This window comes from Erithacus rubecula (assembly GCF_903797595.1).
Source record: "Erithacus rubecula genome assembly, chromosome: 13".
Lineage (NCBI taxonomy): Eukaryota > Metazoa > Chordata > Aves > Passeriformes > Muscicapidae > Erithacus > Erithacus rubecula.
The window spans coordinates 2130798-2146979 of NC_136665.1; the positions used below are offsets into that span (position 1 = coordinate 2130798).

At 46.3% G+C, this 16182-nt stretch overlaps 1 protein-coding gene and 1 long non-coding RNA gene across 7 annotated transcripts; one reads left to right on the forward strand and one right to left on the reverse strand.

The window, feature by feature from the left end:
- Window positions 1-396: 396 nt before the first annotated feature.
- Window positions 397-9262, reverse strand: CNBP (CCHC-type zinc finger nucleic acid binding protein). Of its 6 annotated transcripts, none has more exons than XM_079316640.1 (5): window positions 9105-9262; window positions 3039-3158; window positions 2678-2770; window positions 2306-2504; window positions 397-1459 (listed from the first exon to the last, which is right to left on the reverse strand). In XM_079316640.1, exons 2-5 carry the CDS (start codon window positions 3139-3141, stop codon window positions 1342-1344), a joined length of 513 nt encoding a protein of 170 aa, XP_079172766.1. In that variant the 5' UTR covers window positions 3142-3158; window positions 9105-9262; the 3' UTR covers window positions 397-1341. The 6 variants fall into 6 exon arrangements, with proteins under 6 accessions (XP_079172766.1, XP_079172763.1, XP_079172764.1 ...); XM_079316637.1 differs by having other exon boundaries at window positions 2306-2507; XM_079316638.1 differs by having other exon boundaries at window positions 2678-2773.
- A 791-nt stretch (window positions 9263-10053) lies between these two features.
- LOC306807671 lies at window positions 10054-10435 on the forward strand. The gene is made up of 2 exons (XR_013775775.1): window positions 10054-10114; window positions 10235-10435. It is a non-coding gene; the product is annotated as an uncharacterized lncRNA (long non-coding RNA).
- Window positions 10436-16182: the final 5747 nt, after the last annotated feature.

The following is a 16182-nucleotide window of genomic DNA, read 5'->3' on the forward strand; positions in this document are numbered from 1 at the left end:
CACATTTCCCCCTCCCTTCCAAAATTAACAGCACTGTAACCCTGACAGCGATCACAGACACAAGTGCCACTGCAGCTGCAGGGACAGACACCACAGCAAGTTTCTCACTGCCACAGCACACACAGCCCATGGGACTGGAAAGGAGAACCTTTAGTGACAACTCAAACATAAGCCAAGCCTAGCTGAGCATCCCTGCCCCTAATTGCAGATCAGTTCAAATACTGCTGGACAGAACTGACCTACTCAGAGTTTGGAACTCCCCGAGCCTCCAGCAACCTCCCCCTCAATGGTTTTTCCACAGAATGCTTGAACTGCACCAGCACAGATGTAATCAGCCCCACATCCAGACCCCACTCCCATGAACATGTGCAGACAGTACAAAAGAAAAGGCCAAGCTGAACCTCCACATACCCCTTTTAATGTGTTGTTTTGCACTGTGTACAGGAAAACCAAAAATAAACAAAAGGAACTTTAGCCAAACTCCCCTTCCTCCTCCAGCTTTATTGATAGTTTAAAATTACATTTTCTATGTTCTAGGACTTCAATTGCTCTTACCATCTTACTTTAAAAACCGATTACAAGCAAATGAAACTCAGTTGTCTAAGTGATATAGTATACAAAAATAACATCTTGATTTCTGTGAAAATGCATTTATTTGCAACTCCTGAATAGCTCCAAATTGTTTATGCTATGAGCACTGATGTCTGGGTTTCAGATTGACTTTGAGATATTTATTCAAAAGTTTCCCATTGCGTTCTGTTTCTCCAACATTAACATTCACTGATTGAATTACTGTTACTTTTAGATTTATTTCAGATTTCTCTCTCTCTCATGGCCATTAACAGGCATGTGCATCTTGTTTGTTTACTCCCACTCAGCTATATGCTCTAGGTAGGGCCTGATGCAGATATCACTTGGTGTTAACAGCTACTGAGGTCAGACAATCCAAGGCCATTGTAATAAAATAAAAGTTATGAGGAAGTTTAGACACTTCCAGAATTTCTTTCCTCCTGCATAGGATCACTTCCCTGTAACCCAGAGAGGGTTTTTGCTGGTCTGACTCAACTCTTCCCACTCATCAATCCCTATTCACCAGTGGCACGGAAAGGGGGTTCTTTAACAAAGCATTATACATAACACCTCTACCAAACTAAACATAAACATTTTTGTAGTTAAATGCAGAAAGTTGATTTTTCCACCCCTTTCCTCCTTTAACACGGCAAGTAAAGCTCACTGGCCTGGGAGTAGCCTCTATCTGCCAACCTTTGGCCAGTGAAGAGGATTCAGAGAAAAATAATACAACCATCAATCAGAAAAAGGAGGGGCGACAAAGGAAAATAATTAGGCTGTAGCTTCAATTGTGCATTCCCGTGCAAGGTGCCCTGACTCGCCGCAGCGGTAGCAGTTGACTTCGCTGGTCTTGCTGCAGTTGATGGCTACATGGCCAGTTTCACCACACCTGCAAAAACAAGGCTCCTGTCAGAACAGCCACAACACTCACAGCAGCAATTCTGCTCTGTCCAGGACACTCCTGCTTCAGTTCCGTGCAAGCCTAGTTCTGCATTCAAGGCTTCTGTTCCAGAATTCTCTGACATGAAGCAAGTTTGTCTTCAGCAGAGCCATGAACTGCTCCCAAATGATCAACTCACACAAAGCACTGGATATGCCAGAATCACTGTATGTCATCTTTGTGTGCTTGCAGGTGTCTTGAGTTTTGCCTATTCCCAATGCTTATGCCTGTAGTTTAGCTCTGTTTTGCAAATAATTAGTTTTAACTCAAACACACCATGTTCTCTCTCCTTCCTCCACAGAAGGGAATGTTGGTGGGGGTGAAAAATACTGCACTCAGAAATGTGCTGTTTCTGGTATATGCCTGCATTTGAAAACCATACAACACTCTGAAGATGGCATTTCAAACTGATTTAACACCCACTGCTATTCACTGTTCCCATAACCAAACCATCTTCAGTGTGCTCCTGCAGGAACTGGGCTGTACAGCCGGGGCTTGTTAGCTCTGGCAGAAGAAACAAGGTACCCAAGTGTATGCTACAGCCAAGTACCTTCTGCAAAAGGACATGACCCTTCCTGTACAGCTCAAAGGACTGAACATGTACCTGCTTTGGGTGGCCATCCAGAGATACACCAAGGAATTGGTACTCCACCTTGCTAATCAGTGTTTAAGCCTTAGTTGTGAACAACAGCGGTAACTGTTCAAACAACCTGAATTTCCTAACAAAACCAGGCACAGCATGCACCCAGCACAAGGTGCACCTCCATCTCCCAGCTGCCTCCTGCCAGTCCTTACCTATAGCATTTCACTTTGGTGCAGTCTTTTTGAATGTGCCCGAACTCTCCACAAGAATAGCACTTCTGCTCGTCTGCGTGGTCGCAGTCGCGGGCCAGGTGGCCGGGCTTGCCGCAGTTGTAGCAGCACTGCTCCCGCTCCCTCTTGGGCTCCTTGCAGTCCTTCGCAATGTGGCCACCTCTGCCGCAGTTATAGCAGGCTTCCACAATAAGAAAAACATACCACACAAGACTATAAAACCTTGGTAGTGTGAGGGGCAGCGTGCTGTCAACAGGGCATGTGCACTGCTCGTCCCAGGGAATCCCTGCACCCTTCTCTTCAGGCACAGAGAGCCTGTGGCACTGAAGAGATGGGATCTTTAGTGATACTTACCATCCTCCTGAAGGTCACAGTCCTTGGCAAGATGGCCAGACTCACCGCAGCGGTAACAGATATCCGGCAGAGATGAAGACATGAACTGGAAGCCTGCTTGAAATAGGTTAGAGAAAAAAAATTGGCTTAAGTATTAAGTTCAGAATGCTTTTAAGAATCAATCACAAACTGAATTGACAAGTTAGCTTTATTCTCAAGAGTCCCTGGCTAAACTCTTAGGTAGAGGTGAATTTTCCTGGTTCTTGTCACCAATTTGAGTCTCAACTTCCTCACTCTACCAGAGCCTGTGTTACTCACTACACACAGCAGACAGCTGGAGATCTGCTGTCCAAACAAACAGAACAGCACAGCCACCACTCACCTCTGCCACGGCTCCTCATCCCACGGCCACGGCCCATCCCAGTGGGGCACTCCCGGGCCCAGTGGCCAGTGCGGCCACACTTGAAGCACTCGTTGCTGCTCATGGCTGCAGATCACCTGTCTGAACAAGAAAGACATTTTTGAGCACCTTCTGCTCCCCTAGCCAAAGGCTACATTAAAATGAGAGATTCAGTTTCTCAGCCTCTCAGCAAAGGCAATAGAAACCATACAGCTAAGTCAAAACTTTACAGTACAGTATCTGATCTGACCACACAAACCACTGCAGAGGATAAAAGTTGGCCTCCACTTTGCTTTGAACAGCAGTGTGCTACTTTAATTATATTGCTGCCACTTTTTTCCTCAAGGATTTACCAAATGTTCAGGGAGATGGAAAAAGAGAAGGAAATCCCTTTAACTACTGTAATTGCAGCTTTAATGTCATTTTCCCTTTCAGTAAAGTGTGTTTTTCCTTACTGCAGAGAGTTAAACTCAAAAGCCAGTTACTTAATCTCTACAAGTTATTTCCTACTGGTAGTTGGTACACTTTCTCTTGAATGATCTGCCTGGCAGCTACTACCTCTATTAACTAGATGTCAAGTGTAAAAACAGGTTGTATGTATTAAACCTAAAATATTCAAAAGCCCTTTAGCTTAATATTTGAAGATTTTAGGTCTTTCATGACCTGAACAGCAGTTTAACTCTGAAAAGCAAAACTACACCTTTTAATTAACCTACAGCTCAGGATGCATATTCCACTCCAGATATACAAGAAAGAAAATGTTTGAGTATGTTAAGAAAACAAACACTTGCCAACGACATAGAAGGCTAACTGGAAATGACATCTTTAGAATGCCCTGGAAGCATCAGTCTGTCCAACAGCACAATCCCTGCTTTGCCCATACTGGGAACGGAGGTCAGCACTTCATGAGCAGAGCCAGGCTGCACAGCCCATGGTGCACGGGGCAGGTTCCACACTGTGCTCACACTGCCACACCTCCCCTGAGCTGCAGCACACTCACACAACACTCCAGAGCCAGAGAGAAAAGAACAAGGAAGTTACACATTTAAACTGGGGGTCTTTAGAAGTGTGCTTGAAGACAAGTTTAAAGCACACTGGTCTAAAAATATGCATGTCAAGCTTTGTTTTGATGAAGTCTTCTGAAGTTTAAATACCTCATATACTCTCTCCAAATTCTTTATTCTTCACCCAAGAGAAGTAGAATCAATATCTGGAATGTTTAGCAGTTTACCTGATCCCCCTTCAAGGTAATCCTCCTGCAGTTTATTCATGCCACAGAGTGATTCCCTCCTCCCAAACCTCCAGCAACCCAGATTACAGGAACATCCCAGAAGTTGAGTCCTGAAGAAAGCCACTACAGGAGCATTAGAACACATGACCTCCAGAAGGAACCAGAATTAGCATCCTGACATTTAGCTCTTAAATACAGAACGTGCATCTAAACATGAATTGTTATTTAGCTATTTCATAAGTAAATGCTTCAATGTTTCACAAATTTACTGTGGCCTTTTATCCACTCCTCCCTCAAAACAGTTCTTCTCTCTCCTGCACAGAAGTGTTTATTCCAACCACAGTAGATGGCTGAGAATTTAAAATACAGGAGTTACATACTCTAGCACGTCATCTCTGTAATCCCACATCTAGCTTCCAGCTGGACCAGATGATGGTTTTTGTCCTCAAAATGAAGTTCTGGACTGAACAGCTGCAACAAGACCTTAGACACACCTAAACAAAACTAAACCAACTGGTGGTTGGAGCACTTAAAGAGATTCACTTGATTTCACACATAACTCAGTCTTCTCTGACAGAGCCTCATTTCAGTGTTGAAGATTTCACACGTCTTCTGAGGACACCAGGGCTGAGCAGGGCCCGCTCTGCTGGCAGCAGCTGGCACTCACTGTGCCATTGTTTATGCCTGTTTTCATAGCAACCGTCTTGACACTGCAGAACGGGAAAAACACAGGCACAGCCAACTGCAGGAGCTGGGCTCAGGCACCAGAGTGCACGATGCTTTTTATTTGCAAGATGGGGTCTCTGGATTTTAAATAAATATATATGCTTCAGAAACACAGGGGGGAGCTTGTATACCAAGATTAATGGCACCCTACAGCTAGTCTGTCCTTCTGCCAGTCTGGGTCAAGAGCTGCATGAGGGACTCACTCCTCACTGCCCCAGAAGAATGTCAATAGAGAAGTTTCAAATCTGATTCAGAGTTTTTTTCCTTTTTTAACTGCCCCTTCAAAAGGAAAACCTCAAGTTTCTCTTCCTCAGCTATACAGCAAATTGGTAAAGATTACACAAACTAAAGCAGAAATCTAAAGTCAAACGCCAGTCTCTGTGCTAGGATCCTTCTAGACTGAGATTTATTTAAAAGCCTCCATCTTCAGAGGCCCCTGTTCCCCTATTGAGCTCACCAGCAGTGGGGGGTTACAGCTGCCATACAAACGTGATTACAAAGCACACTGCTCCATCCTTAGATACCTTAAACATATCCAAACACACTTTGCCTGAAGCTTCTCTTCCTCTTCACCAATATTTCCATGTTAAACTTCTGCATCCTCCCTGTAAAGGATCTGGAACTGTAAAGGGTTCACCAGCATGAGGTGGCTGCAGTTGACACTTTTATTTGCCTGCATCCTAATACAGAACAGAATTTGCCAGCAGAGTGAACTGTAAGGATTCAGTTTTCAGAGAAAGCCAACAGCCACCTTCAAGGACCAACATCCAGAAAAGGCTGGTTCAGAAGACAAGTCCTTAAATGGAAAGCCTCCAAGCACTCTGGACACCATTACAGTTTTCAGTTACTTCCAAGAGAAAAAAATGAGCACAGTAAAAACCACCCAAGTTCAAACACTTCTCTGTTAGTCAATACCCCTCCATTTTGTCATCACAGGCAAGTTTCCAGCAATTCCTTTTATCTATCAAGGCCACCTTAAGTAAGTCTTCTGCAAGAAAGCTACCTAAGTCTTCTTGGAAAGTTTTCAGTCACAGCTATCACTGCTTTCAGCAGCTCAGATGTGTTACACAAAGCAGCCTGTCCTGTCTGTCCATGTGTCATCGTCCCCTCCCTCCCTACATACCAGAACCAGATTTTTACCTCATCAGGGCAGGAAAAGTAGTAATGGAAGACAAATTACAACTATGGCCTCATCCAGCATTTCTGAGACAGGTCAATTCTGCATGATATAGCAAAGCACTGCCTCCTGGATTAGCTCCCAAAACTTGTCCAGAAACTCAAGCCTAGTTGTGCTTTTTCACCTCAAACCTTACCTTTCTGGAGAAGGCAGCCATTTACCTAAACTGCTCCTACAGATCGCTGTAAATGCAGCTGGAAGCTGAAACATCTTTAAGAATGAATTTTAGATCTTGTTCTGTGTGATAGCCACACTGCCAAACAGCAGGGACTGATAACAAAGATCCCTGTGCCACCACAGCACTTTCCTAGGTCACATCTGAAGTTTCTAAGTGCAATTTGAGCACCAAACTTCAAAGTGGGAGTTTCTTGGTGACTTTCCCTGTTATAGGAGACACCTCTGACACAAGAAGTTTCCTGTCTCATACTCTGAAGGGGAAGACTGCAACTTTCTGTGGCTTTGCAGTTCAAATATATTCAAGACTCTTAGAACAAGAGAGATGCTATTAATGTCCAGCCTTCATGCATAAGATTCAGCAATATTCACATGTTTTGGTAGCCCTTTTAGACATGATGATATAAAAAACTGCCACAAAACTCCACTATAACACTCCTGATTTTATATGGCTTTTGGCCTAGATGCCATTCAAACTAGCAGCTGTTTTAACAAATTAAAATACAAGTAACTTGGGCTCCACACAGTAAAAAGGAAGCTGAACTTCACCTATGAGATTACTCAGGATTCTTCTGGATACCAGCAGATCCTTAGGATCCAACAGCCCAACAGAAGAGGGGCAAGTCTCTTCACTCTGCTTCAGTGCTTCTACTGACCTACAAACAGCACTTGCAGGCGTTATCAGCAGGACTTCACTCCTTCAACCCAAGGACAGAGCAAATAAACCCTCTGCTGGAGCCAGCAAGGCTTCCCTTCAGCAAGGAGCTCCACCAGAGGCACGCCTTGGGAAACCAGCAGGACCCTCCCAGGCCGCTGTGACCAACCCCCAGCACCACACCTGAACTGGACAAGCCGAGCATGATGAAACCCCCAGCGTGACAGGAAGTACAGCTCTGCTGTCCTCTGCGGCACTGAAGAGGCAGAAAAACTAATCACAATCTAGCATTTAGTTTCAAAAGAGAAGTTAAAGCATTACTCATCTTACAAGAAACACCATCTGTGAGATGTAAGAATACTTGAACGCAGGATACCTTTTATCACCATAGCCACTTAATATTTAGGAGATAATTTCCACACTTAACCTGAAAACCTGCTACAGCAGAGCTAATCATGTTCCTGCCTCCCTTTCCTGTACTCACTAGAACATGATAAAAAAATAAGGATTCTGACCAGCAGGTAACAACATCCCGATTCTGAAGGAAACAAGTTTGAAAATTCAAGGAAACCTGCCAAAGTGAAAAGGCAATCCCTATGCTCCATTTGGGATCCCCCAATACATTTCACAGCCAAGCTGACCCAGGAGTGCTGAACGTTAACTAATACTCAGGAGGGGACAGAAACCAGGACAAAAGGACATCATGACTCCACTTCGACAAGTAATTATCGGATATCTCTGTTGACACAAACAAGAAAGAGAACAAAAGTTCATCAAGGAGTGACTCAGTAGCATTTGCTGCCTAGCCATACTACTCAACATGGAAAGGGATAAACCCTACTGAACAAATATGCACATTTGACCACCTTCCCCTTATATCTTGAATGTGTATCTGTACGAAATTTTAAATTAAAAGTAAAAGCCACAAGCAACATGTGATGCTTTAAACATAGCATTCAGCCCAGACATTAGGAAAGTTAGTTTAAATGTCAGGTTAAACCTGTAATTCTCAGGACTGCTACAAATCACACAAATAGTGAACTTATTTAACCTCTTTACTCTAAGGACGGATGCAGGACTGCTTCTCTAGGCAAGTCCGCCCAAAAGCAGAAACACGGACTAGGCAATCCCAAAGCTGCGTGGCAATGGGATCACACGGAGCGCACACAGGAAATCAGAACTCACTATTAGCTTTAATAATCCGCTGTGACAATGCTGGCTGCTAAATGACTAACAGCGGTTACATGAGAACTACACCCGACAGGAACTCAAATAAAAGGCCGCCCCAGAGCCCGCGATCTGCAGATGGCACAGGCTGTTTTTCCTATCCATTTATAGGTCACATTTGGATTTGGAGCAGGCCTCCATCCGTGCCTGCGGTCGGAGCGAACAGTTGCGACACCTCGACCCTCTGGTCTCCGGCAGCGCCCCACACGTGGGGAACCACGTGGTGAGCGGGCCGCGGCCCCGCCGACCGGAGTTCAGCGGGGACCAACAATTTAATTTATAAAAAAAAGAAAAATAACAATTTAGTGAAGAAAGGATTAAAGTCCAGCGCGTTCCCCGCAGCCTCCAGGCTCACAGGACATCCTTTACCCCAAACTCGCTGGCTCACGGCGGGCCGGCCGGGCTCCCCCTCCCCGTGCCCAGGCGGCCACGTGCAGCGCTGCCCAGGCCCCGCCGCCCACCACCCACCGCCCGCGGCCACGAGAGCGCGTGTGAGGCCCCTCCGGGCCGCGCCCGGGCGCGGCGGAGCGGCTCCCCCCGCGCCCAGCGCCCCGGCCTCCCTCCCCCGGGCGGCGCAGGCTCCCTGGGCGCTCCCGGAACCTAGACCTGACTCACCCGCCGCCGCCCGCCGCCCTCTCCAGGCCCGCGGCCCTCACGGCTCCAGCGGCCTGCACGGCCGCCCCGGCGCGCCGCAGGGTCGGGAATGGCGCCCGCGCCCCCCGGCCGCACTTTCCCGCGCGCTAGGCCGGAGTGCGCCAGCGCCATCACCGTCCCGCGCAGCGCCCTCGCTGCCGCCTCGGGGCCCCCCAGGGCTCCCGGCCGCTCCCCTGTAGTTCCCTCGCGGCCTCCTGGCAGTACCTGCGGTCCGGTTCCCCGCGGCCGCTGCCCCCGCACGACTCAGCTCCGCTCGCTCGCTCGGCGCCGCCGGTCCCGCTGCCTGCGCCACACGCGGTGTGCACACGGCCCGACGGCTCGGCCCGCCCCGCCGCTGTGCGCACGGCTCGCCGGACCCGCCTCGGCCAATGGGCGCGGAGCGGCTCGGCGCGCTGGCCAATGGGAGCGGCGGCCGCAGGGTGGGCGGGGCGCGCCTCCCGCGCGCTGCCCGGGGGCGGGCGGGGTGGCCATGGCGGCGCTGAGTGCGCGCTGTTTCCCCGTGACTCACCGCCCGCTGCTGCCCGCGCCGCGCACAGTGGAGCCCGGGCACACCGCATCCCGGCAGCGGCGGCGCGGTTCCGCACGCACCCGAACGGCTGGCGGGAGAGTCGGAGCCCTTGTCCGCCTCACTCCTCGCCTGTCGCTGGTCGGCCCGGCCTGGCCTGGCCTAGTCGACTCCGCGCGGTGACTCCATGTTGTACCTGCTCTGCCCCGCTCCTCTGTCCCGCACACATTCCCGTGCGGAGCCGGGCAGCCCAAAGCCTGCGGGAGAAACCCCGCACGCCCCAGCGAGACCTGCCCGGGGCTCGCCGCTGCCGCGTTCCCTCGCAGCCTCCCTCCCTCTCCCCGCACCGCCCGCATACCGCCAGGGACAGCCCGTGGTGGGGCTCGGGGGCCGGGATGGGGCGGAGGGCAGGGGCAAGGGCCGCATCCCGCCCTCAGGCGCCGCCGCCATCTTGGCGGGGCGCGGGCGCCGCCGCGGCGCAGCAAATGGAGGACGCGGGGCCGTGAGGGCTGCGGGGTGCCTCGGCCGGGAGGGCTCCGCTCAGCGATCGCGGCGCTTCCACGCTCGACAGTCGACACGCTGGGGGCTAAAAAAGTTCTTGGAGTTGCTGATCAGAATTTGCTCTTGGGCAATGTGCGTTATTCCTCGGAAGGAATGTTACCCCTTACTTAAGCGTTCTGAGGATGGCAAGTTTGTAAATGAATCAGTGGTCACTTACTGCCCCGAACTGCACTCCTACGTGGATCGTGCAGCAAGTACAACACACCAGCGACACCCACGATTAGTTGCCATCCTTTTGTTAAAATGTCTTTCCCTTGGTGTTCATCAGGTGCAAGAAAGCCCCACCGGGCCCCCGGGCTCAGGAATGAAACGCGTTAGGCAGATCGTGGAGACACTTCGGATTGACCTTTCCTCAAGCTGTAAATCTAATATTATAGCACTGTTAAGTTACTTTAATTAGACTGTGAGTAACAACGTGTGTCTTTTCCTCCCTGTTAAGCGCAGCTCATTTAAGATGGACTTGGGTTTATTTGTGTTTTGAGTGCTGTGTTTGCGTGTCTCTGTGGTGTGGTTTATAACACGCTGTATTTTCCACAGAACTAAACCATCCCGAGCTGTGAAAAGGGGATGAACCTCTCAGTTGCCATTGGGCTTTGAACTCGTAATAACATTTTCCCCAGTAATATCATTTCTTCCCATTAATTACTTTTTAAATCTCTATGTCATAGTCCTAGTCCAGCATAATTTTCATGGCCTTTGGTTGTCTTGGATACATTACAATCCTGTTCACAAGCAGTCCCACTTTTAGTTTCAATCAATTTCTGCTGTTTTCAGGTGATAAAGGGAAGAAAAATAGTGTGTGGAGGTAAGGAAGTGCTCAGAGTTATAAATCATCATTTTTTTTCACTGCATGAAAAAAAGCAACAGATCAATGCCACTCAGAAAGCCTGCAGAAACAAAATCATGTATCATTTTTTTTCATCAAAACTTTACTTTTTCTGAAGTAATAAAACCTGCCTTCTCTCTGAGTCTTTGTAATAGGACTCAGGAACTTCAGACCAACAAAACTCTTGTAGTAAAACTTCTAACAACTTCTTGTGTTTTGCTGGTTTTGCTTCTGGAACCATCCATGAGGCCAGGAAACTCCAAGCTTAATCTTGGTGTTACCTGTAGACTTACTGTCATAAAAAGTTTTTTTTGTGACTGATACAGCTGATAAATTGCCCTGAGCAAATCAAAACTCTTTATCTAAAAGAACTTCAAATCGTCCCCTGGACTTTCCCTTAGTTGAAGTGGAACCAGGGTGCAAGATTGAGTGAAAATGCTTTACTCAAGAAGTGTTACTGCTGGTGATACATCAATTAATCATCCTCTCTAAGTGTACTGCCTCACATTCAGCTCCAGTGTTATAATACAGGATATTTTTAGCTATGTTTCATTATAATGGAGGAAATTCTCCCCCAGCAGATAGTAAGAGAGTCTTTCAACAGCATTTAGTTTGTGTACTTGCCTCAAGAATTAGTTTGGCTTGTTGTATCTTCATAAAACTTGTAATTCTTGTTTTGCAAGTTTCTCTTTGATACTTAGGCAAAGGATAGTCTTGCAGTTAGAGAACAAAAGTGAGGAGCTTGACATCTGTTCCTGGCTCAGTACTTCCTAGAGAAAAAAAAAAAAAAAAGGAGACAGAAAACAAGGTGCAAGTACAAAATCTTTGCATATCTTGCACACAAGGAAAATGCAATTTTATGTCAGGCCCACTGTCTGCCCCAAAAATCCCAATGTTCAAATGTATTGAATAGCTGTGCTCAGAGGAGCTCCAGTGCCTTCCCAGCTGAAGGTGATCTGTTTTCCCAACAATATATCTTTGCTAACACAGTCCCTAGAAGTGTTGGACGAAGAGCCAAATCATTTTAAGAGCAAATAAAACAACAAATCACATTCTGCAACCCATGTTGTTGCATTGTTTTCCTCAGAGCTGTGGGTAGAGAACTGTTCCAGTTGCTGGCTGATTGTCACTCATTTTCTCCAGTGTCTATGCTAAATTAGCTGTATACAGTCTTCCAGGGCAAAATGAGTCTGGTTGAAGAGAAGCAATCGTACTGACTGATTCCTGATAATTAGTCCATTTTGATTTGTTAAAACTAGATGATGAGATTTCCAATAATTACTTATTTAGTGTATATAAGATATGAGTGATGAGTTAGCTCATGACTGTTGCACAGATATTCACATTTACAATCAGGCAAAAAGAACTTCCTTTGCTAACTAAGCACTGCAGCTACACAATCATCCCTCTATTTCTCTAGAGATTGAAATCAGTTTTTCAGGAAGTCCTGTGGAATAAATAGCCACGACTGTCACGGTAGAAGGGGGGCCCTTCAGGACTCAGTGCCTGGAGCAGCACTGGTGTCCCATGAGAATGGGAAGGTAAAAGTGCAGATGAAGTCACCAGAGGCCATACCTGACATAACCCGTGTGGCACAGGCTGAGGTGCTGAGGAAGTGTCTCAATGAAATGTCCTTAGAGCATATTCTGTGACATGGCAAGAAATGCAAACCTCCTTGTGCTGTTCTGTATTTTAAAACAACCTGTGGCATAACCTGCTGGGTGCCAGCTGCTTGGGATGCCTTTTTTGCACCATGTCCACCTTCCAGGTGTCATTTCCTTTGGTGGCAGGGGCAGTTCAGCACTGAGGCCAATGCTGTGGCTGTTAAAAATCAGCATTTGGATGGCTGTGACACCACACACACCCCAAATATTTTAGGATAGCCTCCAAAACCTGGAGTGCCAGAGGCTGTGAGAACAGCAGAGATGTTTATGTGCACAGTGCTGATGGCGTTCTGGTGTCCCTCTAAAATGGGAGATTCGACTGAAGGGGCAGATTTGATCATGGTGCTGCTTCTATTTCTGAGCAGTGCCCTGGGGTTCTCCAGGCCGATGCTGAGCCCCGGTCAGGAGGTGCCTGGATTGTCCCCGCAATGCTGGGCTGCTGGGGCTGTTATCAGCTCCCTGGCCTCAGGCATCTGCCGCAGTCAATCTGCAGCCCCGGCTCCTCCCCTGCTTCAAATGCTTTTCACACTGCTCCCAGCCACTTACACGAGTGATTCCAAATTTTGAGTTTTGCTGATAAAGAATCAGTGACCAAAAATCTCCATGCAGTGTTTATTGCAAATGCAATTTAAAAAATCAATTATTAATTTAACGTGGTTTGCCGGTAAGCCCAGGCATTCTGTGATGTTGATGACACCAGTTGAATTCTTGTGCCGTTCTGTGTACTCTGACAGAGCATATCCTGAGCTGTGACTGCAGAGGAGAATCAGATCCCACAGCTAAACCTTCTCTTTGCTGGACAGTCCTACTGGGCTGGATCAAACGGATTTTGGAGCCTCCACTTGACCTTTCATAACCAGCCCATCTTGTATCAGTTATTGTTTAACATCGAGCTGCTGTACTTGGCCACCAAAGGCTTTGAGAGGCCATCCCCTTATGGCTATTTCAGCTAACTCTGGGAAGGAAAGAGAGTCTTAGGGAAAAAATAGTATGTCAAGAGGGCAGTGGCAGAGCAGAGACATCCAGGTGCTGGAAGAGCTTTACCAAGTTTTCCAAGCTGGAAGCAGAGGAACTGAACTGGTCTAGGCTGACTTGACTGAAGAGAGTTCAAGGCAAAGCTGCCTTGTCCTCTCACACTGCCAGGGCTCCCAGCAGCAGGTTCCTAACCTAGTTTGGATGCAGCAATCCTCAGCTGGGATCCAACACTGGAATCAGCCCTTTATCTGTACTTGACCAGGCTCCAAGTGATTTCAGTAAGAGGAGGCTGAGTCAGGACTTGGCTATAGGTGGATCAGAGCCTTTGCAGTGTTTATTTATTAAATATCTCCCATCTGCTGTCCTGTTTGCAGCCTGCCAAAGCAAAAGGGATTAAAACCTTGCCCCCCCGCCCCCAACATCTCATTACTGAAGTAATGAGTAGAACTTTTTTTCTCCCTCTACATTATTCCTGGAATAAGCTGTCAAGCAAGCAGTTGAGCTGTTGCACCTTACCACAGCCTTTGCCAAGAAAGATTTAGCAGCATGATAATTTAATGGAAAATATTATATCCACACTCCTTTCAGACATAAATTCTCTGCAGAAAGATAGATATCTAATTGGGAAAAAATATGTGTTAATATTACAGTGGTTTATCTGCTTTATTGTTTTTTCCACTGTTTCACCCAAAATAGCACAGAGGATATAGGAGAATGAGCTAAGGGAGGTTATCCCACCTCAGCTTGAAATGTGTGTATAAACCTGACAGCATCCTTTCAGCTGCATTAAATAATACAGGGAAGTAGAAAAATAATGATGAAAAATGCACTTTAAAACGAGATGTTCACCTAAAGCTGTGTAGAGCCATGTTAGGGATCTGCCTGTCAGGAAGGAGTGATGGGAATAACTCACAGGAGAGGAGAAATTATCTAAGATATGCAAGCATTGCCAACAACAAAAAGATAACTGAATTCCATGGTAATTTCCACCAAGCAACAAATGAAAACAATTGGGCTCTACCAACAGAGATGACAAACAGTTCTGCAGTTCCTAGAATATTTGTAGGTGCTAAAAATAAGTGTGGCTCACTTTAATTGCATGAGAAACTACAAGATGAGGATGAGTAAAAGGTCATAAAGAGGTGCTGGCTTGGAGGTAGAAAAGCATACGTACAGGCATATCACAACTCAGAGTTGTGACAGAGCTGTGTGTGTGAGATATGCTGTTAATAGAGTTGCTTTAATTTTGTTATAGGCTCAAAGTTGAAGCAATAATTCAGCTGAGGCACTTTTAAAGGTTAAAAAAACCCAAATCAGATACTCTGGAGTTCCCCAGCAGTGCAAGTCTATCTGATTTGGGGATTGTAAAGGTGAAAATTTACAGGTGAAAACTCCTATAAGTTGGTCTCACTTTGACTCTTTTCATGTCAACTCCATGTAAATTAAATAGAAATGAAACTATTTGCTCCTCATAATTGTATCATCATATAATTTCTCAATGCTAATTGTTTTACAATATAAAACAATTACAATATTGTTTACATTTTTCAATGCTAGTTGCTTGATTCAGCCAAATGCAAAAAATCCTCAGCCTAAATGTTCATGGTAAGTGACAACATCCTAAACATATGAAGCAGCCTTTTCTCCTTAGTGCCCACAGCTGGGTCCTGCTCTTCTCTTGGGATGTTCTCGAGTTGTTTTAAGGATTTAACTCCTAGAAATACAAATGAACACTGCAAAATCATACTGAGGTCTTGGACTTTCACTGGTTTCAGCAAGACTTTTGCTCAGGAAGGAGCTATCTTCATTTCCTAGACTTCTCCTCATTAACATGTGTAAAGTTTAACTTAGTGAACAGCTACCAAAGTCTTGAGTCTCAGAAAAGGATTTATTCATGAGCACATATGGCCTGCTATATAAATGCATAGTTCATAATTCCTACGAGGTGTGATCTTCTCTGTATAAATAAATAATTTTCTTCTCTTTTCCAGCTTTTTGAATTGATTACATATCAAATCTTGTGGTGCATTCTTAGGGTATCTAGGAATAGCTCTCTCTGGCATATACACTTAACACTGTCATATAAACTCTGATTTGAATGCAGAAGTCAGTGGTCCCCCATGGAATTCACAGACTTTGTGAGCTTTGTGCCTTTCCAGCATTTTCTGTGATTGTCTCTTGGTATTTTTCCCCTTACAGTGTGCAGCTTTTAGGGTCTTTTATTGCATTTTCCCCTCCTCTTTTTCAACCACATGTGTTTTAGAGGGGAGAACAGAGGTGCAGGGCTATGGGAGGATGGTTTGTAAGGATAGTGCAGAAGGTAATTTTTCTTGCTGAATTATAGCTGTACTGATTGCAGAAAAGTGGAGACAGCCTTGCCTGCCCAATGAAGATGGGTGTTACAAAAGAGTGGGCTAGCTGGCCATCAGTTGGAGTCTGCTATGAGGAGGAAGGGATGTGCAGTTGTGTAAGGGATAGGTTAAGGTTAGCTGGTCATGCAGAAGGAAGAGGGAAACTCCTAGAGAGGAGGAGGAAAGGAGTCAGTCCTGTGTGGAGCTACCTGAGAGAAGGCATGAGAAGTTTTTAAGATTATAAGAGGCTGGTGATGGTGTAAATGTGTCCATCTCAATAATTGCATCACAGGGCAGTGCCCTGGCTTGGCCACTGCAACTCTTGTTTTTTGGTTTTTTTTTCAGGAAGGCAAGCTTTATTTTAAAATAAATGTCTACACAAAACCCTACTCCAAAGCAC